Here is a 24,262-nt window from a genome sequence, read left to right on the forward strand (position 1 = left end):
TTTTCCTTTATTGAAACAAACATTTTTTTTAAATAAAGTTTGATAAGAACATACAACAGTGCAGATAAAAATATAAATCTCAATAAAATTTAATAAACTTCAAACAGGATTCAAGTGCAAAACCTAACGTCATTTATGTGTACACATTACAGTGATGGGTGATCAGATTGAATATCCAAACTAAAATCCACACTTGCGTCCAGGGTCTCTGTTCTGGGGGTACGCCCTCGTGTCACTGGTGCAAGTGTGGGTGTGTTAAGGCAGGGCTCATCTGTTATTGCCGGCTGCAATACAGTGTATGCCTGCTGTGATGGTAATGATGTTGCCTGCCGATAATATGGCATCACTGGTGGTGGCATCAGTGGTGGTCCCATCAGTGACTGTGGCTGCAACACAGAAACATATCAATATTAAGCGAAAGGCAAAGAAATCAAAACTTTTACCAAGCTGTGGGTGACAAAGAATTCCAACTCCAATTCACACAAAGCATTACAAAATTAGATACCTGGTGAGCACCTGCTGTGGTGGTCCCATCAGTGGCATCTGCTGTGGTAGTCCCATCAGTGGCATCTGCTGTGGTGGTCCCATCAGAGCCCGTCCCATCTGCTGCTGTCCCATGTTTCCCATCTACAGCAGATTCTGCAACACACATGAATTAAGTGTGAATATTTCATACATAACTATAAATTTTAAGATCAAATATTAAAGTCAAATGTCTCCCAAATCCCACAAAAATCACTGAAAATATTCACTGGCTGGAAGAAGTTATGGGCAGTGATGGTGTAGTTAAACCACACTTTATCTGGGATCTTGAGCAGCTCATTCTTCAAGAATCCCAGGAAGGTGTCACGTGGTGTCAGGGGCTGTGCCATGGCCTGTCTGGCCTCTGTTGCCTGTTGCATGAGCTGCAACATAAATAGGTAAGATACAGGTAATTAATTTTTGGAAATAAAAGGTGGATGGATGGATGAAAAGAGAACTCTTGTATCTTGTTCTTTGGCTTTTGAAAAAGACACATAGTTGATCATCTGTAAAAAAAAAAAAGATCAATGTGAATTGCCTGCATGCAAGAGAATGGAGACAGCAGCTACCACACGACATGACGTTGTACAGGTGCAGTCAGGGAACTCGGTACCTGTTGCCGGTTGACGTAGGTAGTCGCTAATGGAATTCACCGGTCAACACTGGTGACAACCTACGTCACCTGGCGACAACCTACGTCACCTGTTACGTCAGGAGATGTCAAGCTACGATTATCGGCGTCAAATTCACTGTCGCTGAAAAGTTTTCAACATCTCAAAATCCAGCGGCGACCAGAAAAACGCTACGACTCTTTGGAGACGACTCACGAGCAGACAGGCGACACCTTGACAACCGTGTGGCGACAGCCTCGTCTCCTAAACAATCTGCCTTCATGTAGTTGCTGACATTGAGCCCTGCTTTTCTGTTCCTGTTTTCAGTTGCTCACTGAATAGGATACTGATTAAATAATCACAATCAATCACAATCACACTTTATTAGTCAAATAACTAGATCATTATATTGCTATAAAAATGTATTCAAAATATTTGGAACAATTATCTTTAATAAAGTTTACACATAGTAATAAACCATATTTAATTTGTAATAATTGAATAGAATACTGATAAATAAATATAAAAATCTCTACCAATGGCTGGGTGAAGATCCATCATGCCCCCTGTGTTCAACACCAGCCACGCTTAAGCACATCCTCACTGGGTGTAAAGTGAGCCTCTCCCAAGGACGGTACACCTGGAGACATAATCAAGTGCTCAAATGCCTGGCAGCGACTCTGGAAAGCAGGAGAACAACCAACAATGCCCTGCTGCACAGAACAACCGACCCAGTTATGTCAATTGCCTTTGTTCAGAAGGGAGACCAAAGGCAACGGAAAATTCCACCAAGGACCAGGTTTGGACAGCTGGAGGCAGCCCGGGACTGGCAGATGCTGGTGGACGTGGACCAGCGGCTTACGGTTCCATCAGAGATAGCCATCACCAACTTGAGGCCTGATCTTGTCCTCTGGTCCAACTCTCAGCGCATGGTGTATTTTGAGGAGCTCACAGTCCCTTGGGAGGATGCTGTGCAGGAAGCCTTTGAAAGAAAGAAACTGCAATACACAGAGCTTGCAGCGGAGGCAGAACAGCGGGGAGCAATTGGATGTCGGAGCTTCGTGGCAACATCAACTGTAAGACTGATGAAGGACCTGGGGATCAGCGGACAAGCCCTACGCCAGGCCAACAATGAAACATCAGGGGTGGCAGAGCGGAGTAGGCAGTGGCTCTGGCTGAAGAGGAAAGACCACATCTGGTCTCCCAAATAAGCCGGCTAGGCAGATGCAGAGGGGGGTGGTTCTGGGGCACCAGAACACACCGCTGAGCCTACTGGAGACATCTTGGGCCCAGTTGATGAAAATAGGAGCCCACTTGATAACCCCAATGACGTGTCTGCCCCGCCTTTCTCAACATCGGAGAAGCGTAGGTGAGTGCTTTAGCGTTCCATCACCACCGGGAGCAGGTTGAGAGTTGGCACTTTGGATTTTAACATCACGTCCTGTGTATTTGAAAACACTGTTATAAAAAAACGATTCAAAATATTTGGTACAATTATCTTTAATAAAATTTGCACATCGTAATAAATCATATTTAACTTGTAATAATTGAATAGGATACTGATTAAGTAACTAAATATATTGCTATAAAAATAAACAAATATTGGAAACTATTACCTTCAATATAATTTACACAGTAATAAATCATATTTAATTTGTAATAATTATTGTTTTGAAAGATTGGACCATAAAGTTTTCATTTTACAAGAACTGATGGAAACAAATGAGTGCACTTTTCTTTCAAAAAAAGTACAATGATCAAAAATTAATAAATTAATTGCATTCTGCATTTTTTTTATACAGTTCAAACGATGAATGACTTTCCCTGAAAAAACGTAACTACCCCATGAGAATAGTCACACTGCTTCACTTATATCATATCATATATATACAGACGGAAACAGGCCTTTTCGGCCCTCCAAGTCCGTGCCGCCCAGCGATCCCCGTACATTAACACTATCCTACACCCACTAGGGACAATTTTTACATTTACCCAGCCAATTAACCTACATACCTGTACGTCTTTGGAGTACTCTTGGGATACTAAATGTAATGGGTCTGCAAACCAGTTGCCTAATCTGTGATTATGTTTGGCATCATATGAGAAATGTCATTTGTCATACAGTCATAACAATAAAAAGCAACAGGACACACAAAATACATTTTAACATGAACATCCACCACAGTGACTCCTCCACATTCCTCACTGTGCTGGAAGGCAAAAACAAGGACAGACACTGTAGGGGAGGCAGCCATTGTGTGGCACCCCCTGTATTTTGTGTGGTTGAAGCAGATAAGGGAGCACAGTGGCACAGATGGTGGAGTTGCTGCCCCACAACGCCAGAGACCCAGGTTCGATCCTTGACTCCACTCAGTCTACCTAAAGCTACCTGATCTCCAAAATGCTAAACACTTTAATTTCCCCTCCCATTCCCGTACTGACCTTTCTGTCCTGGGCCTCCTCCACTGTCAGAGTGAGGGCCCGCTCAAATTGGTGGACCAGCACAACATATTTTGCTTGGGCAGCTTACTCCCCAGCGGTATGAATATTGACTTCAAATAACCCTTGCTTTCCCCCTCTCCCCATCCCTCCCCCTCCAAATTCTCTGACCAGTCTATTTCCCTGATTAAATTTTCTCTGCATGCTTCGTTGTCACCTTCTCCTAACTAACAATGATCTTTTCTCCATTTTCCGTGATGTCTCGTATTAACACCTTACACTTCCCTTTCTATGTCCCCCTCTCCCCCGACTCTCATTCTGAAGAATAATTGTTTTAAGATATTTATGCTGTAAGCTTTACATGTGAAAGCTGAAGCTGAAAAAATTAAACATTGTTCAAACTAAGTATAAACAAACAACACCAAACATGGGGAATTTGTGTTTACCAAGATCGAGTTCAGCCCAATGGCCACATACTGGTATTCTGGGACCCTTGGATGCAACGTGTCGACCTAAACGAAGACAGACAAAATAACCATTAAACATGTTAGTCTGGCTTAGGAGATCATTGCTGCAATTAGGACTAGTGTAGCTGGGGCATCTTGGGTCAAAGGCCTGTTTCCATGCTGTATGACCCAAATACTGAAATGTATATTTTATCTTCACTAGCTGTAGAACTCAAACTGAAGATAACTATAATTATATTAAAAGACAACATTTATCATGAATCTATTATACATGTTGCACTTAAAAAATAATTTTACACCCTGCAGTTTCAGCAATTGAAAAAGACTTTTTTTCCCAACAGTTTTACATTCATCAATGAAATGTTATTCATGGTTCGAGGGTATAGGGATAATTCATTTATTGTTTGTTATTACTGAGTTACAGAAATAGACACCTCGAAGGTAACTTAGGAGAATAGTAGCTTGGTATAGAACTTAAACACTTATTCCACAAATAAGTGGCCATTGATAAGGCTGCTTCTTTGATTTTCCAGCTGACTTCATAGGCACAAATATTTAAAGTAATTTAATTCAATTAATGTTCAGACTGTCTCTTTGCTGTAGCTCATGGAAGATAATTCCCGGCACATCCATTTAAAAATATATTGAGCAACTATTATCCACCTCCAATAAATTTAGCATGCATTGATAATTGTATAGTAAGAGGGTAATAGAGTAAAAAAGGTGAATATGAAGGGATAATATAAATAAACTAGACCAAGTGGATCTGTTGGGCCCAAACCTCTCCTGCATTGGTGCAGCACCCTCTCCTCTCCCATTCCCCACATCCCCTCACACCCTCCTCCCCCTCCCACTCCATCCTCCCCTCCCCCGACCTCCTCCCCTCCCCTTCTCCACCTCCCTCGACCCCCTCCCTCTCCCCCCCACTCCATCCATCCCCCTCAACCCCCCTTATCCTCCCCTACCTTCTCCCCTCACTAGGAGATAGATTTAAACTTTAAAATGAAAATAACTTAAAAAATATAACACCGATTTCAATGAAACGTCTTCCATTAACACTAAAGGGATGACGGTGAGTAAGGTGAGCCTAAAATTGTCGCGCTATCGTGTACCATTTTGGCTGTAGTTCAGGAACAAACAAACAAACAAGAGTTTTAATATATAGATGATTCCCCTTTATTTACTCTGCAGTAGCAGTTCCTGGTGCCCTTTCTAATCAAAATAATTTTCCCCATTTTACAAAAAGCAAGTGAAAATACAAATTAAAACAGTCCCAACAGTGCGGGTGATCTGCTGGGGTCTTACCTTGGAGACGCTCCGGGTGTTCCAAGGTCAGATGCCTGGGAGGCGCCGTGGGCGCGGAGGCTGAGAAGCGATGGTTGCCTGAGGCGAGGGATGCGTGTTCGCGGGTCGACGTGTTCCAGATCCACATATTGGCAAGATGGGGCCGCTGGAGGCCTTGCAACAGCCTGGGGTTCAATTAGATCAGGTGCTGCTCCCAATGGCCATGCGTGTGGATCAGATGCAGCCTGCAGCGGCATGGAGCGGCGGAGCAACGGTGGAGGCCATCGACGCATCGCCTGGTCAGGCTGACCCCTGCAACCCCAACCCACTGCCACTGCCACTGCCTGGACAATGTGCCTTTATAGCCAAGTTAAGACTCTCACATTTTTTGATAACTCTGAACTTGAAAGGCTCGAATTGTCGCTGGAAAATGGCAACTCTTGTGTAGTTCCTTATTGTTATCTACTAATCTCACACTCCTGTACTTAAGTACGATTGTGCCCCATTTACAACAAAATTGTTACTGTACTGTATACAAAATATGAATTTCACTCTACCTGGGTACATGAGACAATAAAGTACCATTGAAGTGGCTTTCAAAATGATGCTCTCAATATTAAAAGCTCTCGAGCTTTCATTTCATAAGTTATAGGGGCAGACTTAGGCCATTCGGCCCAACAAGCCTACTCCGCCATTCAATCACGGCTGATCTATCTTTCTCCTCTCATCTCCATTTTCCTGCCTTCTCCACATAACACCTGACACATGTACTAATCAAAATTCTTAGTGTGTAGGAAAGAACTGCAGATGCTGGTTCAAATCGCAGATAGACACAAAATGCTGCAGTAAATCAGTAACACAGGCAGCATCTCTGGAGAGAAGGAATGGGTGACGTTTCGGGTCGAGACCCTTCTTCAGACTGAATCAAAATTCTTACTTGTAGCAGCACAACAGATATGTAAGCATTGTATTTTTAACTTGTAGTTTAGTTTAGCTATACAGCGCGGAAACAGGTCCTTCAGCCCACTAAGTCCGCACCGACCAGCGATCCCCGCACATTAACACTATCCAACACACACAATGGACAATTTATATATTTCTACCAAACCAATTAACCTATAAACCTCTATGCGTTTAGAGTGTGGCAGGGAACCAAAGATCTCGAAGAAAACCCACACACAGCCCTGGGAGAACGGATAAGCTCCGCACAGACAAGTACCGGTAGTCAGGATGGAACCCGGGGCTCTGGCGCTGTAAAGCAGCCCCTCTACCGCTGCGCCACTGTGCTGCCCTCCTTTGTAAAACCCATTGAATTATTTTGTGATCATTCTCCTTTACCAAATACAATCTTGCAGCATTCCCTGAGGCAGGGACACCTACTGGACACTAGAGGGTGACATTCCTTCTTTACCCCTACACCAGCACAAATTTGCTTCTTAAAATAAAAAGTTCTGCTAAGCTAGTTATCTCGGTCTTTGCAAACACATAAATCACCCGCATACTAATCCTTCCTATTGTATCGGTAGAGAATGCATTAATGACGTACACTTTCTGATATAGATCATTAAATAGGATTTAGAAATCGGACAGTCTGAATTTCCCCCTTCCTATCTAATCACCTTTATTATTTGGTCCGAAGACACAAAGCAACTGGAGTTCTTCATGCTCTGCATGAATTTGAACCACCCGACATTACTCAATAGGCACAAAAAGAAGTCAGGTTAATGTATTTTACAAAGAGGGGGATGGGGAAAGGAAGATGTAAAGCTGGATTGACCAGTCTTATTAATACATAAAACTATCATTTTAATCAACAATTGCAAGGTATTATCTCATTTACGCTGAGCACACAATTCAAATGCATTTGTTCTTTTTGATGACTACTGCATTTCAAGTATTATGTTCAGTTCCTAATAAATTGCTGTTTCCTTCTGGATATGTCAGAGCAAAAGGATTTTTGTTGACCATGCACAATGCGTGGAATTGGTTTGCCAGGTTCATCATTTCCTTCCACTGGTTCTACCCTATTCTTTCTCCTCGAGTGCTTCTTCTTTGATTTTTTAAACAGTGCATTTCCCACATTTCAACAGTCATTGCAAAGGGATTCTAAAGAGTATTCATACTTTCTAAGCAACTCACTTTGTTTATTTACCACGGTGGTTTTGATTTTGTTGATTCATTTTGTGACTCAACATCTGATTTCACCTGCTTAAGGTTTTGAATACCATCCCAATTATGCAATTCCTTAACTGCTTCAATGTCCGATGGTTCTTCAGCAGGCTCGACTTTGTTCCTCCACCTCCTCGTTGTTTGCTCCCCTTCCATCGGTTCCGTTGTGTTCCATGTATTACGTTGTTCAGCAGGCCTTACATAGATCAACCGAATCCCCTTCTTCTCATTACATGTCCCAGGATCAATTTTATTATGTTTGTATATCTTCCCTGTGATCTGACATCAAGAACAATAAAGAGAATTAGTTTAATGCACAACCCCCCCCCCCAAAAAAAGAATTATCCATGGCTGGCATGAGGAATTAAAGGGAGTGTTAAAAAACTCATAAATCATCAGAAATAATTTTAGACCTGAAGAATGGGAGCATTTAGAACTCAGAGGAGAACCAAGAAATGGATAAAGAAATGCCAGATGGAATAAAGTCAAGGTGTGCAAAATCTCGAGGGGAATAGATAGGATGGATGCACAGCCTTTTACCCAGAGTCGGGGACATTAAGAACCAGAGGACATAGATTTCAGGTGAGAGGGGCAATATTCAAGAAAAACCAGAGTGTCAACTTTTTCCACACACAGGATTGTGCATATATAGAGAGAGCTGCCAGAGGATATAGTTAAAACAGGTACTATAACAGTATTTAAAAAGCACTTGGACAGGCACATGTGGATAGGAAAGATTTGAAGAGATATGGGCCAAATGTCAGAAAATGGGACTAGAATAGGTGGGCCGAAAGGCCTGTTTCCATACTGTATGCCTCGAATGGTGTGAACATAAAATGGACTGCAGGAGGAAAATACTAACATTGGCAGGTGTGGGCCCTCACAGGCAGAGACAGGGGAATTAAAGATGGTGAATGGCAGACAAATTAAATCATTTCTTTCAGTTTGTCTTAAAGAAATAATACAGGTACACGAGAGAAAAAAAGCCAGTGGGAAAGAGAGATGGAAGGAACGGAGTACTAATCAATAAAAGTGAAAAAGAGTTGTCGGCAGACTTAACTATAAACCTTTACGCAAGACATGTAATGCTGAGGCTCTATAAGGAGAGATGCAATGTGTATGGCTCTGAAGAGGGTCCAGAGGAGGTTTACAAGAATGATTCAGGAATGAGTGGGTTTGACAGTACTGGGCCTCTACTCGCTGGAGTTTAGAAGGTTGAGGGGGGATCACATTGAAACTTACAGAATAATGAAAGGCATAGAGAGAGTGAATGTGGAAAGATGTTTCCACTGGTGGGAGAGGCTTGGACCAGAGGTCATAGCCTCAAATTAAGGAACGCTCTTTTAGAAAGGAAGTAGAAGTGAGGAGAAACTTTGTTAGTCAGATGGTATTTAATCTGTGGAACTCATTGCCACAGAGGGCTGTAAAAGTCAATGGATATTTTTAAGGCAGAGATAGATAAATTCGTGATTAGCACAGGTGTCAAGGGTTATGGGGAGAAGGCAGGAAAATGGGATTAGGAGGCAGAGATCAGCCATGATTGAATGGCAGTGGACTCAATGGGCCGAATGGCCCAATTCTACTCCTATAACTTGTGAACTTTAACTGCGTTATGTTATTGATACCATTAGTTTTGAATTAATAAATTACATTAACATTAACTAAAAACTTCAGTTTAGAAATTGATATGAATGTTATTCCAATGGCATGATGTTAAAACAGTTTGTGCATATATATCACTACCCACCACATTAATGATATTAGATAACGGTCTACAGGGAAGACAGCTCTGGCTACTTTCACCTTCCAGACTCGAACTTTCAATCTGTTCTCTGCATTTACAAAGACAAAAATATGCACATTTTTAATAATTTTAACATTTTACATAATTAATTCCCAGTCAATATTTATGCTGGCAATGCCATCACTGATTGCCCATACTTCAGTTCACCAATTGATACAGCTGTACCTCTTGTAAGTTGGTGGGTCTCAAAAGAAAGGCACCTGAGAATGCACTTGTATGACCTTCCAACAACTGCGTCTTAAGGTGCACACTTCCAAATTCTCAAACCACTATGGTGTTAAGATTCAAACAGCAAACTCGTAACAACCCAAACTCTTGCTCTCAGGATTATTGGTGCAGTGGTATCCAGCACTAGTGCTCACACACGGTCAAAATGGTGCCTTATATAATGACAAAGTCATGTAAGAGAAGCATTAAAATGAGGATTGACGAAAATAAAAATCTGAAGTGGTTTGTGAACGTGACCCAGATTTGTTTTTGAAGCTTTTGAACAAGCTTCTGAATCTTTTTGTCCGCTGAGAGCACATAGGAGGAATGTCCAGGGTGGGACAAGTCTTTGATTATGTTGGCAGCTTTTCCGATACATCATGAAGTGTAAATGGTGGAGAGTTTGATCTGTGCGATGGACTCGACTACGTTGGCATAAAATGGAGATGGGATCAACACTCAGCGTGTTGGAAAATGTTATGAAAAATATTGCTTCTGCGAGCCTAAACTGTGCAAACTTCCACAGCCCAATGCTTCAGACAAAGAAAATGTTATTCATGGAAATTGATTAAAATAAGTTAACATTCATTTTAATCAAGGAGTATTTTGGAATTCTATTAAAGAAAATCAGAATATATTTTTTTTTAAGGTTAAATAATTCTTGTCATTATCGTTTTGAAATATAGAGTGTGATTACGCAAGGTGTTACTCCAGACTTGGAAATAGTATTACAAAGAAAACTATGGGCACATCATGTGGACAGTGGTGCTCCGCAGTCATCGGTGCTGGGACGCTCGTTTGTGATTATAAACAACAATGTAGATGGATTGGTTCGTCAGTTTGCAAATGGCACAAAATTTGGAGTTGCAAACAGTGAAGACTTGTGCTCTGCGATATAGTTATATTTAACTTTCCTGCCCATGTCTGCTACGGATTTAATTAGTAAGAGCAAAAAGTTTACTGAATACTGGAAATTTGGAATCAAAACAGAAAATACTGGAAACACTCAGCGGACTGATTTTGTGGCTGCTTACAATACTTGGTTTTAAAGGTACTTTTTAGATTTTGGTCTTATTGTGTTGGTAACTGTTTCAATATCAATCAATTGAAAATAAAGCAATCATTAGCCCTACATGAATTCAATTAGAAAATTATATTGTATATCTCAAATGTTTATGTGATTTGTGAATTCAGTAAAGGCTAATTTCCATTACCTGACTGGTGCCAGCGGAACTGCCTCCGGATCAACGCGGGGAAAACCAGGGTGGTAGATTTCCGCCGGCGCAGCCAGGTCCCCTCGACACCGGTGAACATCCAGGGAATGGACATCGCGAGGGTGGATTCTTATAAGTACCTGGGTGTCTAGCTCAACAATAAACTGAACTGGACTGAAAACACCGATGCGCTATACAGAAAGGGCCAGAGCAGACTTTATGTGCTAAGGAGACTCAGGTCCTTTGGAGTGCCGGGGCACTCCTAAGGACCTTCTGCAACACGGTGGTTGCATCGGCCATCTTCTAAGGAGTGGTCTGCTGGAGCAGCAGCATCTCAGCGGCGGAAGGGAAGAGACTCGACAAGCTGGTCAGGAAGGCCAGCTCTGTCCTGGGTTGCACCCTCGACTCAGTGCAGGTGGTGGGAGAGAGGAGGATGATGGCAAAGCTAACATCGCTGCTGGACAATGACTCCCACCCCATGCAGGACACTGTCACTGCACTGAGTAGCTCCTTCAGTGACAGACTCCTTCACCCCAAGTGTGTGAAGGAGAGATATCGGAGGTCCTTCCTTCCCGCTGCTGTGAGACTGCACAACCAGCACTGCTCCCAGCAGACGAGTCAACAATAACAGCTAAGAATGCATGGAAACAAATGACAATCTATGTATCTTTTATTATAATGAATGATCTCTTGCTCTCTTGCTGTCCACTTTGATGCTGTTACACTATAAATTTCCCCGGTGCGGGACGAATAAAGGAATATATTATTATTATTATTAACCGTTGTCTCCAGCAGCCCAAACACTTTACTTAATGCTGGAAGTCCTCCCCTGGAAAACCCGCTTGCATTGTACTGCAAAGTATCTGAGGAATCTTGACCCAGAATATGAAGAACAAATAAAAGAATTGTTAGGGCAAGAAGATAGTCTGACTGTATGCCCGCATCTATATTTTGGAAAAGAAGGCATAGCCCTAGCGGTCGGCCTAACGCCAACACAACAGAGGGTATGTGCGCTGGAAGGTATGGCAGTCCCCCATTTAACTATTGCAGTACAACCACCATATTCAGCTAGAGATCTAGGCCCAATTGTCCGAAGACTAGGACACCTAGCAAGTACCACACGAGAAGAAGGTGTGGAAGAATTATCAGAAACAGAAGGAAGAGTCTGTCAGAAAAAGTCAGGAGCAGAGCAAGGACTACCGTTGGCTGAGAGCAAAGTATGCGGTAATTGCAGTGTGAAAAGACAGTTTAAAAAGAACGCCAAAGGGACGATAGTCGTCAGTCAGAAAAGCGCATAACTCCAAGCTCGACAGGAAGGCAGGATAGAAGTGAGTACGTGGATTGGTTGATCAATTAAAGTAGGTTGGTAAATTGGCCAATTAAGTAATTTAGTGACTGATATAAGCAAGACTTGCACAGGGAGTGCAGCCCTGTCGAAGGAGGTGCGCTGTGAGAAAACTGCGTGTCTTTGGCTGCGAGTCTTCGGCGAGGAGGCTGAGGTGAGGAAGTTACCTTTGTTTTTAAGCCTGTTTTTTTTTTTAGACAATAAAGTAATGGCCAATAAGTTGGTGCAGTGTGTTTCCTGCAGGATGTGGGAAGGTAGGGACACCGCTGGAGCTTCTGGGAGCTACAGCTGCAAGAACTGTGTCCAGGTGCAGCTCCTGAATGGACTTGTGGCAGAGTTGGAAAAGCAGCTGGATGACCTCGGGGCCATCCAGGAATGCAAGAGTTTTCTGGACAGGATCTACTGTGAGGCTGTCACGCCAAGGGTCCAGGTCGAGCGAAGGTGGGAGACTGTTTCAGGGGGGAGTGAACGTGGACTACAGTGGCTGTCCGGTGGCTGAGCCTGTTGCAAACAGGTACACCCTATTGGGAACTGTCGAAGCAGAAGACTCTTCCAGTCCGACCGGCAGACGTGTTGGCGGCTCTAACCCAGGCAAGGAAACTCGACCGGGGAGACCGAAGTCAGGAAGAGACATAGTAGTGGGTGACTCCATTGTCCGAGGTACGGACAGTAGATTCTGTGGCGGCAGGCGGGACTTGAGGACGGTCTGTTGCCTCCCTGGTGCCAGGGTTCAAGACATCACAGACCGGCTTCAGAACATCCTAGCGAGGGAAGGTGTTCAACCGGAAGTAGTTGTGCACGTGGGCACGAACGACGTCAGGAGGAAGAGGAAGGAGATACTGCTACATGAGTTTAGAGAGTTAGTGTTGGTGAGGGCAGGAACAGAGAGATCGGGGATATGAATGTATGGCTGAGGGGCTGGTGCAGGGAGCAGGGATTTAGATTTCTGGACCTCTGGGATCTCTTCTGGGGTAGGGGTGACCTGTACAAAAGGGACGGGTTACACCTTAACAGCCGGGGGATCAACATTCTGGCAGGCAGGTTTGCTAGTGCTACAAGTGTGGCTTTAAACTAAGTAGTGGGGGGGAAGGGTTGACAAATTGGGAATATGAAGATGGAGTTAAAGGGGAAGCGAATACAGGAGAAATTGCAAAGGACTCTCGAATAAATGGGAAGGGAAGTTCTTGAAGAGATAAGAGAGTAAGGTCAGGCCCAATTGTGACCTGTGTAAAAGGGGAGTTGAATACCGAAGTTAAAGTAGTATAAGAAAATAACTGCAGATGCTGGTACAAATCGATTTATTCACAAAATGCTGGAGTAACTCAGCAGGTCGGGCAGCATCTCGGGAGAGAAGGAATGGGTGACGTTTGAAGAACGTCTGAAGAAGGGTCTCGACCCGAAACGTCACCCATTCCTTCTCTCCAGAGGCATGAGGTGGCCAAAATTGACTTGAAGGAGGCCCTAGCAAGGAAGACGGTGGAACAGCAATGGCAGGTATTCCTGGGAGTAATGCAGAAGTTGCAGGATCAATTTATCCCAAAGAGGAGGAAAGATTCTAAGGGGAGTAAGAGGCACCTGTGGCTGACAAGGGATGTCAAGGACAGCATGAAAATCAAAGAGAAGAAGTATAACATAGCAAAGAAGAGTGGGAAGCCAGAGGATTGGGACTCTTTTAAAGAGCAACAGAAGATAACTAAAACTAATACGGGGAGAAAAGATGAGGGTAAACTAACCAATAATATAAAGGAGGATTGTAAAAGCTTTTTTAGGTATGTGAAGAGGAAAAAAATAGTCAAGGCAAATGTGGGTCCCTTGAAGACAGAAGCAGGGGAATTTATTATGGGAACAAGGAAATGGCAGACGAGTTGAACAGGTACTTTGGATCTGTCTTCACTAAGGAAGATACAAACAATCTCCCAGATGTTCTAGTGGCCAGAGATCCTAGGGTGACGGAGGAACTGGAGGAAATCCACATTAGGCAGGAAAGAGTTTTGGGTAGACTGATGGGACTGAAGGCTGATAAATCCCCAGGGCCTCATGGTCTGCATCCCAGGGTACATAAGGAGGTGGCTCTAGAGATTGTGGACACATTGGTGATCATTTTCCAATGTTCTATAGATTCGGGGTCAGTTCCTGTGGATTATCATATCATATCATATATATACAGCCGTAAACAGGCCTTTTCGGCCCTCCAAGTCCGTGCCGCCCAGCGATCCCCGTACATTAACACTATCCTATTCCTGCACCTCTTGTCTATTGACCTGTCATTGTGGTAGACAATAGAAAATAGGTGCAGGAGAAGGCCATTCGGCCCTTCGAGCCAGCACCGCCATTCAATGTGATCATTCTGATCATTCTCAATCAGTACCCCGCTCCTGCCTTCTCCCCATACCCCCTGACTCCGCTATCCTTAAAAGCTCTATCCAGCTCTCTCTTGAATGTATTCAGAGAATTGGCCTCCACTGCCCTCTGAAGCAGAGAATTCCACAGATTCACAACTCTCTGACTTAAAAAGGTTTTTCCTCATCTCTGTTCTAAATGGCCTACCCCTTATTCTTAAACTGTGGCCCCTGATTCTGGACTCCCCCAACATTGGGAACATGTTTCCTGCCTCTAACGTGTCCAACCCCTTAATGATTTTATACGTTTCGATCAGATCCCCTCTCATCCTTCTAATTTCCAGTGTATACAAACCTAGTCGCTCCAGTCTTTCAACATATGACAGTCCCGCCATTCCGGGAATTAACCTAGTAAACCTACGCTGCACGCCCTCAATAGCAATAATATCCTTCCTCAAATTTGGAGACCAAAACTGCACACAGTACTCCAGATGCGGTCTCACTAGTACTTTTTTCCTTAGTACCTAATCAGATGTACAGCGCTTTGGTCAACGTGGGTTGTTTTTAAATGTGCTATACAAATAAAATTGACTTGACTTGACTTGACTAGGGCCCTGTACAACTGCAGAGGACCTCTTTGCTCCTATACTCAACTCCTCTTGTTATGACGGCCAACATTCCATTGGCTTTCTTCACTGCCTGCTGTACCTGCATGCTTCCTTTCAGTGACTGATGCACTAAGCCAGCCAGATCACGTTGGACATTCAGATAATAATCTGCCTTCCTATTCTTACCACCAAAGTGGATAACCTCACACTTATCTACATTAAACTGCATCTGCCATGCATCCGCCCACTCACACAACCTGTCCAAGTCACCCTGCAACCTCATAGCATCTTCCTCACAGTTCACACTGCCACCTAGCTTTGTATCATGGGCAAATTTGCTAATGGTATTTTTAATCCCTTTATCCAAGTCATTGATGTATATTGTAAATAGTTGCGGTCCCAACACCGAGCCTTGCGGTACCCCACTAGTCACTGCCTGCCATTCTGAAACGGACCCATTTATCCCCACTCTTTGCTTTCTGTCTGTCAACCAACTTTCTATCCATGTCAGTACCCTACCTCCAATACCATGTGCTCTAATTTTGCCCACCAATCTCCTATGTGGGACCTTGTCGAAGGCTTTCTGAAAGTCGAGGGACACCACATCCACCGGCTCTCCCCTGTCAATTTTCCTAGTTACATCCTCTATGTAATGGACCTGCAACCAAAACGGTAAACCATAGCGCCACCTTAATCATCGCTCTCCTGGCGACTGTTTACAAGAAGTTTTATTTAAGTTGGTCGTATAGTTTTTAAGTTCGAGAGATTTTAAAGTTTAAAACTTTCATTTCTAAACGCATTTTCAAAGTGCTGTGGGTGTGACGTCACCATAGCGCGAGCACGGCCTCTACTCACTCGCACAAACAAGATGGACGCTGTTAACGGGGCCGTCCACCCGCCCGCAATCAGGGGCTCCCCTCTCTTCTCTCCTCCCTCCCCACACACGGGGGGACACTCCGACCAGGAGGCAGGTGGTCGGACTGATGGTCCACGCATCATTCCCTTCAACCCACTGCATCCTCGAGTCCTCCCTCCCGCCCGGGCCCAGCGCCCCGCACCGTTAGTTACCGCACACAAGCCGCAGCGCAGCGGGCAGCTTCTTCTCCTCCTCCTCCAGCGGCCGCTTCCACCGATGGCGGCGTCCAACAGGGCCGCTGTCACCGATGGCCCCGTCGCGACTTCAGAAAGATGGCGGCCTCCTCCTCCTCGCGCTCCGCCATCTTGTGCGCGCGGCCCCGCCATCTTGTGCGCGCGGCCCCGCCATCATGTGCGCGCGGCCCCGCCATCTTGTGCGCGCGGCCCCGCCATCATGTGCGCGCGGCCCCGCCAGGCCACAGTAACGGTCGCGCTCCGGAGCTCCGGCCGCCTTTCTGCACGCTCAGCAACTGCCATTCGCCACCAACGGGTCCGCGTAGGGCAGTTGGCGTGGGGGCCGTGTGTGGGGGAGGGTTGGGATGGTCCCAGCCGCTGCGATGTCCGCCTCCAGTAGTCCCCGGGCCGCCGCCCGCCTCGAGGAGTCCCAGCTCGACCGGGCCGCCGATGATCTGCTCGCCTTGAGTCGTCCGGAGCTCCCTCCTCCTCCCTGCACGGATCGGTAAGTGGCTTTCGCCGCAACGGCTCTCCGTGGAGTGGGCGTGGGGGCCGAGTGGCTGGAGAGGAGGGCGGGGGGAGGAGAGAGTGGGCAAGGAGGGGGTGGAGGGGGTGGGGAGAGAGTGGTGGGGGTGGGGAGAGAGTGGGCAAGGAGGGGGAGGGTGGGGGGAGTGGAGGGGGTGGGGAGAGAGTGGGGGGAGAGTGGAGGGGGGTGGGGGGGAAAGTGGAGGGGGGTGGGGGGGGAGAGTGGAGGGGGGTGTGGGGGAGAGTGGAGGGGGTTGGGGTGGTGGAGGAGCGAGTGGGGGTGAGAGGGAGAGTGGGACTGGGGAGGGAGTGTGGGACTGGGGAGGGGGCCAGCGGGGTGGGGGGAAGGGAGTAGTGGGGGTCAGGGAAGAGGGTGGGGGAGGGGGAGGGGGAGGAGCAGAGAGCAGGGGAGGTGGTGGGGGGAAGGGGGACAGTGGGGGTCAGGGAAGAGTGTGGGGGGCAGGGAAAGGGGGGATGAGTGTGGGGGAAGGGGACAGTGAGAGTGAAAGGGGAGGAGAGGGGGTGTGGGGTGGGGGAAGAGGGTGGGGAAGTAGGGGGAGGCGGACAGTGATAATGGGGTGGGGGAGTGGGTGGAGGGAAGGGCGGGGGTAGGAGGGGGTGAGGGTGGTGGGAAGGAAAGGAGCGGGGAGGAGTGGTGGAGGAGAGAGTGGGGCTGGGGAGAGTGAGAGTGGGGGGAAAGGGAGAGGAGAGAGTGGGGGAAAGGGGCTGAGGAGAGAATTGGGGGGGGTGGGGGGAGGAGAGAGTGGGGGAAAGGGGGGTAGGGGAGTGAGTGGGATGGAGAGTGGGACAGGGGAAGAGGGAGGAGTGGGACTGGGGATGAGGAAAGAGTGGGAGTTGGGAGGAGGATTGGGGTAAGGAGCAGCAGGGTTGCGGGGGTGGTGGTGGTGGGGAAAGCAAGTGGGGGTTGGGGGAAGGGGGACAGTGAGGGTCAGGTATGAGGAGAGACTGGGGGAGGGAGGAAAAGGGGAAGGGGACAGAGAGGGGGAGGGTGTGGTGCGGGGAAGAGGGGGTCGGGAGAGTGGGGTGGGGAAGAGGGGGAAGGGGTACAGTGAGAATGGGGGGGAGGAGAGAGTGGGGGAGGTGGGGTGGAGTGAGAAGGGGGGTGGGGAGGAGAGAATGGTGGGGTGGGGGGAGGAGAGAGTGGGGGAAAGGGGGGTGGTGGGGGATAGTGTGAATGGGGTGGGAGGGAGAGTGGGATTGCAGAGGAGGGCAGGGAGCAGGGAAGAGTGGGGGTGGAGGTGAGGAGGAGGAGGGGTGGGGGGAAGGGGACAGCAGGTGTGGGGGGGAGGGGGGTGGTGGTGGGGGGATGAGAGAGTTGGGGGGAAGGGGGACAGTGCGGGTCAGGGAAAATGGGAGAGTGAGGGATAGGGAGGGGGGGATAAGGGGGGGGTTGAGGGTGCTACATCAATACAGGTGAGGCTTTGGGTCACACCCTCTCCCCTTCCCTATCCCCCCTCTATGAGCAACGAGTCCACTTGGGCTCGTATATATACGACAAAAACTCAGATCTTGTATATATAAATATATTTGTATGTATGTATGTATATGTCCCTGAGATTTTGAAATTTGGTTTTGGACATGTGGAACTGCAGCCAAAACGGTAAACCATAGCGCCACAATTTAGCGCCATGTTAATCACCACTCTCGCGGCGACTGTTAATAACAAGTTTTATTTAAATAGGTCTTATATTTTTTAAGTTAGAGAGATTTTAAATTTAAAAACTTTCATTTCTGAACACATTTTCCAAGGGCTGCTGTGCGTCTGACATCACCAGAGCAAGGCCTCTCCTCAATCGCACAAACAAGATGGCAGCCGTTAGTGGAACCGCCCGCCCTCAATCAGGGGCTTCCATCTCCTCCCGCTTCTCTCCCCTCCCCTCACTCTCCCCTCCCCTCACTCCCGCCCCCCCCTCACTCTCCCTGACGTCAATGAGGGGGTACAGGGAAGGGGAGAGGGTGTGACAGAGGAGCCCTGGCCCCAAAGCCTCTTCTGTATTGGTGTAGCACCCTCAACCCCCCACTCAATCCCCCTTATCCCCCCCCCCTACCCCCCAATCTCCCATCTTCCCTGACCCCCACTGTCCCCCTTCCCCCACCCCCATTCTCTCACCCCCCCACCACTCCCCCCCACCCCTGCTGTCCCCTTCCCCTCTTCCCGACTCCCACTATTCCCTCCTCCCCACCCCACCATGCCCTCCTCCCCATTCCCACTCTCCCTCCCCAGCTCCACTCTCACTCTCCCCCCTTTCCCCACCACCCCCTTTCCCGCACTCTCTCCTCCCCCACACCCCATTCTCTCGTCTCCCCACTCTCTACTCCCCCCACCCTCACCCCCTTCCTACCCCCACCCTTCCCTCCACCCACTCTGCCCCCACGCCCACTCCCCTCCCTTGGCACTTACCGAGCGTGCAGGGAGGAGGGAGCGCCGGACTACTGGAGTCGGGCAGCGGAGGTGGGACTACTGGAGTCGGGCAGCGGATGTGGGGCTACTCGAGGCGGGTGGCGGTGGGACTGGGAGAGTGGGGAGGGGAGAGAAGCGAGAGGATAGAGGCACGGCGGGAGGCACGCACAACATGGCGAAGCGTGAGGAGGCCGCCTTCTTTCTGAAGTCGTGACGGGGCAGTCGGTGGCAGCGGCCCTCGTCGGCGCTTCCATCGGTGGAAGCGGCCACTGAAGGAGGAGAAGAAGCTGCCCGCTGTGTTCTATGTGACGTAATGGTGCGGGGCGCTGGGCCCGGCCGAGAGGGGGAACTCGAGGACGCTGTGGCATGGGCTGAAGGGACGGAAGGGAAGGATGAGTGGACCATCAGTCCGACCATCTCCCTCCTGCTCGGGAGTGTCCCCGGGTGTGGGGGAGAGGGGAGCCCCTGATTGCGGGCGGGCGGCTCCGCTAACGGCGTCCATCTTGTTTGTGCGAGTGAGGAGAGGCCGTGCGTGCCCTATGGTGACGTCAGACGCACAACAGTTTGAAAAATGTGTTTAGAAATGAGAGTTTTAAAGTTTAAAATGTCTCTAACTTAAAAGATATACGACCAATTTAATTAAAACTTGTTATAAACAGCCGCCAGGACAGTGGTGATTAAGGTGGCGCTAAAATTGTAGCGCTACGGTTTACTGTTTAGGCGGCAGGTCCACATGTTATATATATATATCTGCATGAATTGTGGGCTGGGGGGGGCCGAGAGCTCATCTCACAGGCGCATTGTGACGTCACACGCTGAAGACCTTCAAGAAATCGGTTAGAAATTAAATGTTTTAACTTTAAATCCTCTGTAACTTAAAAAATATACGACCAATCTAAATAAAAATGTTATAGGCACTGGCGGCGAGAGTGGTGATTAAGGTGGTGCAAAAATTGTGGCGCTACAGTTTACCGTTTTGGCGACATCACAGATACAGGGATACGGATATATATATATATACAAGATCTGAGTTTTAGTATTTAGATAGATAGATGATAGATAGATATATACGTATAGATGATACTGACGTATGATTTTCCTTTATTTAATCTGCAGTAGCAGTTCCTGGTGCCCTTTCTAATCAAAATAATTTTCCCCATTTTACAAAAAGCAAGTGAAAATACAAATTAAAACAGTCCCAACAATGCTGGTGATCTGCTGGTTTCTTACCTTGGAGATGCTCTGGGTGTTCCAAGATCAGATGCCTGGGAGGCACCGTGGACGCGGAGACTGAGATGTGATGGTCGCGTGAGGCGAGGGATGGCGTGTTCGCGGGTCGACGTGTTCCAGATCAACGTATTGGCAAGATGGGGCCGCTGGAGGCCTTGCAACAGCCTGGGTTCAATTAGATCAGGTGCCGCTCCCAATGGCCATGCGTGTGGATCAGATGCAGCCTGCAGCGGCATGGAGCGGCGGAGCAACGATGGAGGCCATCGACGCATCGCCTGGTCAGGCTGACCCCTGCAACCCCAACCCACTGCCACCGCCTGGACAATGTGCCTTTATGGCCAAGTTAAGGCTCTCACATTTTTTGATAACTCTGAACTTGAAGGGCACAAATTGTCGCTGGAAAAATGGCAACTCTTGTGTAGTGCCTCATTGTTATCTACTAATCTAACACTCCTGTACTTAAGTACGATTGTGCCCCATTTACAACAAAATTGTTACTGTACTGTATACAAAATATGAATTTCACTCTACCTAGGTACATGAGACCATGAAGTACCATTGAAGTGGCTTTCAATATGATGCTCTCAATATTAAAAGCTCTCGAGCTTTCATTTCATAGGTTTTCGGAGCAGAATTAGGCCATTCGGCCCAACAAGCCCAACAAGCCTACTCCGCCATTCAATCACGGCTGATCTATCTCCTCTCAACTCCATTCTCCTGCCTTCTCCACATAAACCCTGACACATGTACTAATCAACATTCTTAGTGTGCAGGAAAGAACTGCATATGCTGGTTCAAATCAAAGACAGACACAAAATGCTGGAGTAAATCAGTAACAGGCAGCATCTCTGGAGAGAAGGAATGGGTGACGTTTCGGATCGAGACCCTTCTTCAGACTGAATCAAAATTCTTACTTGTAGCAGCACAACAGATATGTAAGCATTGTATTTTTAACTTGTAGTTTAGTTTAGCTATACAGCGCGGAAACAGGTCCTTCGGCCCACTAAGTCTGCACCGACCAGCGATCCCTGCACATTAACACTATCCAACACACACAATGGACAATTTATATTTTTCTACCAAAACAATGAACCTATAAACCTCTATGCGTTTAGAGTGTGGCAGGGAACCAAAGATCTCGGAGAAAACCCACACACAGTCCCAGGAGAACGGATAAGCTTCGCTCAGGCAAGTACCGGTAGACAGGATGGAACCTGGGGCTCTGGCGCTGTAAAGCAGCCCCTCTACCGCTGCGCCACTGTGCTACCCTCCTTTGTAAAACCCATTGAATTATTTTGTGATCATTCTCCTTTACCAAATACAATCTTGCAGCATTCCCAGAGGCAGGGACACCTACTGGACACTAGAGGGTGACATTCCTTCTTTACCCCTACCCCAGCACAAATTTGCTTCTTAAAATAAAAAGTTCTGCTACGCTACAGTTATTTCGGTCATTGCAAACACATAAATCACCCGCATACTAATCCTTCCTATTGTATCGGTAGAGAATGTATTAATGACGTACACTTTCTGATATAGATCATTAAATAAGATTTAGAAATAGGACCCTGTCTGAATTTCCCCCACCCTATCTAATCACCTTTATTATTTGGTCCGAAGACTCAAAGCAACTGGAGTTCTTCATGCTCTGCATGAATTTGAACCACCCAACATTACTCAATAGGCACAAACAGAAGTCAGGTTAATGTATTTTACAAAGAGGGGGATGGGGAAAGGAAGATGTAAAGCTGGATTGACCAGTCTTATCTATTCTATCTATCTATCTATCTGTCTATCTATCTATCCATCTATCCATCTATCTCCAAAACTCAGATCTTGTAAATATATGAATCCGTACCTATGTACCTACCTATCAGTGATTACTTACCACGGTGGTTTTGATTTTGTTGATTCATCTTGTGACTCGACATCTGATGTCACCTGCTTAAGGTGTTGAATACCATCCCAAGTATGCAATTCCTTACCTGCTTCAATGTCCAATGGTTCTTCAGCAGGCTCGACTTTGTTCCTCCATCTCCTCGTTGTTTGCTCCCCTGCCATCTGTTCCGTTGTGTTCCATGTATTACGTTGTTCAGCAGGCCTTACATAGATCAACCGAATCTCCTTCTTCTCATTACATGTCCCAGGATCAATTTTATTCTTTTTGTATATCTTCCCTGTGATCTGACATCAAGAACAATAAAGAGAATTAGTTTAATGCACAAAAATCCAACGAAAAAAAGTGAATTATCCATGGCTGGCATGAGGAATTAAAGGGAGTGTTAAAAAACTCATAAATCATCAGAAATAATTTTAGACCTGAAGAATGGGAGCATTTAGAACTCAGAGGAGAACCAAGAAATGGATAAAGAAATGCCAGATGGAATAAAGTCAAGGTGTGCAAAATCATGAGGGGATTAGATTGGATGGATGAACAGCCTTTTACCCAGTCGGGGACATTAAGAACCAGAGGACATAGATTTCAGGTGAGAATTTACCAATCGGTGGTAGCCAGTGCCATCTTCTTCGCAGTCGTGCTGGGGCAGCAGGGTGAAGGCTGCGGAAGCCAATAGGATTAACAAACTCATCGGGAAGGCTGGCTCCGTCCTGGGGGTGGAGTTGGATTCATGGGAGGTGATCTTGGAGGGGAGGATGCTCCTCAAACTGCAGAGCATCTTGGACAATAGTATTTTGTGTTCTTTTGCCTGTTGACAGATCAGTTTCCCCCCCTGGGATAAATAAAATTCTTTAATATCGAATAGTATAATGGAAAAATTAATTGCTAATAGGAATCATATGTTTAAATAATACCCGTCAGATTCCTGTTGACGGTCGACCCATCTTTACATCTGCCTCATCAGGGTAAACATTTTTCTTCAAATTCATAAAGATGACATAATTCTCTGCAACGAAATGAAAAAAACCTATATCAACCAGCGTTCACTAGAAAATAATTGCAAAGTTAGAAATAACAAACGTATTGTTATTCAGTGCAAACGAAAAAGGATGAATGGCTTGAAATGCAAAGTGAGTGAGAAAAATATAAATCATAACTATTATTGATATTGAAAGCCAGGTGTGTTCTAACAAGGCTGACAGATGTTGAATGGATATATTCAGCATGTCAGTGGAGAGTCCACTGATGCTAATTGATCTGCTGAGCATTTTGTAGCAGTCATCGTTTTGTTTCAGATTTCTAGCACCTGTTTTTCTTTAACTCGATGGGCCGAAAGGCACAATTCTACTCCTATAACTGGTGAACTTTAACTGCGTTATGTTATTGATACCATTAGTTTAGAATTAATAAATTACATTAACATTAACTGAAAACTTCAGTTTAGAAATTGATATGAATGTTATTCCAACGGCATGATGTTAAAACAGTTTGTGCATAAATATCACTACCCACCACATTAATGATGTTAGATAACGATCGACAGGGAAGACAGCTCTGGCTACTTTCACCTTCCAGACTCGAACTTTCAATCTGTTCTCTGCGTTTACAAAGACAAAAATATGCACATTTTTAATAATTTTAACATTTTACGCAATTAATTCCCAGTCAATATTTATGCTGGCAACGCCATCACTGATTGCCCATAATTCAGTTCACCAATTGATACAGCTGTACCTCTTGTAAGTTGGTGGGTCTCAAAAGTATGGCACCTGAGAATGCACTTGTATGACCTTCCAACAACTGCGTCTTAAGGTGCACACTTCCAAATTCTCAAAACACTATGGTGTTAAGATTCAAACAGCAAACTCGTTACAACCTGAACTCTTGCTCTCAGGATTATTGGTGCAGTGGTATCCAGCACTAGTGCTCACACACGGTCAAAATGGTGCCTTATATAATGACAGTCATGTAAGAGAAGCATTAAAATGAGGATTGACTCAAATAAAAATCTGAAGTGGTTTGTGAATGTAACCCAGATTTGTTTTTGAATAATTCAAGGCAAAACTAATAAAAGTTGTTATATCTTTAAA

The 24,262-nt window shown here is 46.2% G+C and overlaps 1 protein-coding gene and 1 long non-coding RNA gene across 8 annotated transcripts; one reads left to right on the forward strand and one right to left on the reverse strand.

Annotated features, from left to right (window-relative positions):
* LOC144604138 (uncharacterized) lies at window positions 1-16,621 on the reverse strand. 7 transcript variants are annotated; one of them, XR_013548696.1, is made up of 8 exons: window positions 16,078-16,621; window positions 9,240-9,324; window positions 7,463-7,771; window positions 4,019-4,084; window positions 1,670-2,574; window positions 753-905; window positions 506-639; window positions 1-386 (listed from the first exon to the last, which is right to left on the reverse strand). XR_013548696.1 is itself a non-coding variant. In XM_078418323.1 (5 exons), the coding sequence occupies exons 1-3, from the start codon at window positions 16,249-16,251 to the stop codon at window positions 2,512-2,514; spliced, it is 303 nt and encodes a 100-aa protein (XP_078274449.1). In that variant the 5' UTR covers window positions 16,252-16,621; the 3' UTR covers window positions 1-386; window positions 506-639; window positions 753-2,511. The 7 variants fall into 7 exon arrangements, 2 of the variants coding, with proteins under 2 accessions (XP_078274449.1, XP_078274448.1); XR_013548694.1 differs by having other exon boundaries at window positions 753-1,028; XR_013548692.1 differs by having other exon boundaries at window positions 753-2,574.
* On the forward strand, window positions 16,274-24,262 carry LOC144604139 (uncharacterized). The gene is made up of 2 exons (XR_013548697.1): window positions 16,274-16,603; window positions 20,217-24,262. It is a non-coding gene; the product is annotated as an uncharacterized LOC144604139 (long non-coding RNA).

This window comes from Rhinoraja longicauda, chromosome 21, assembly GCF_053455715.1.
Source record: "Rhinoraja longicauda isolate Sanriku21f chromosome 21, sRhiLon1.1, whole genome shotgun sequence".
In the NCBI taxonomy this organism is placed as follows: domain Eukaryota; kingdom Metazoa; phylum Chordata; class Chondrichthyes; order Rajiformes; family Arhynchobatidae; genus Rhinoraja; species Rhinoraja longicauda.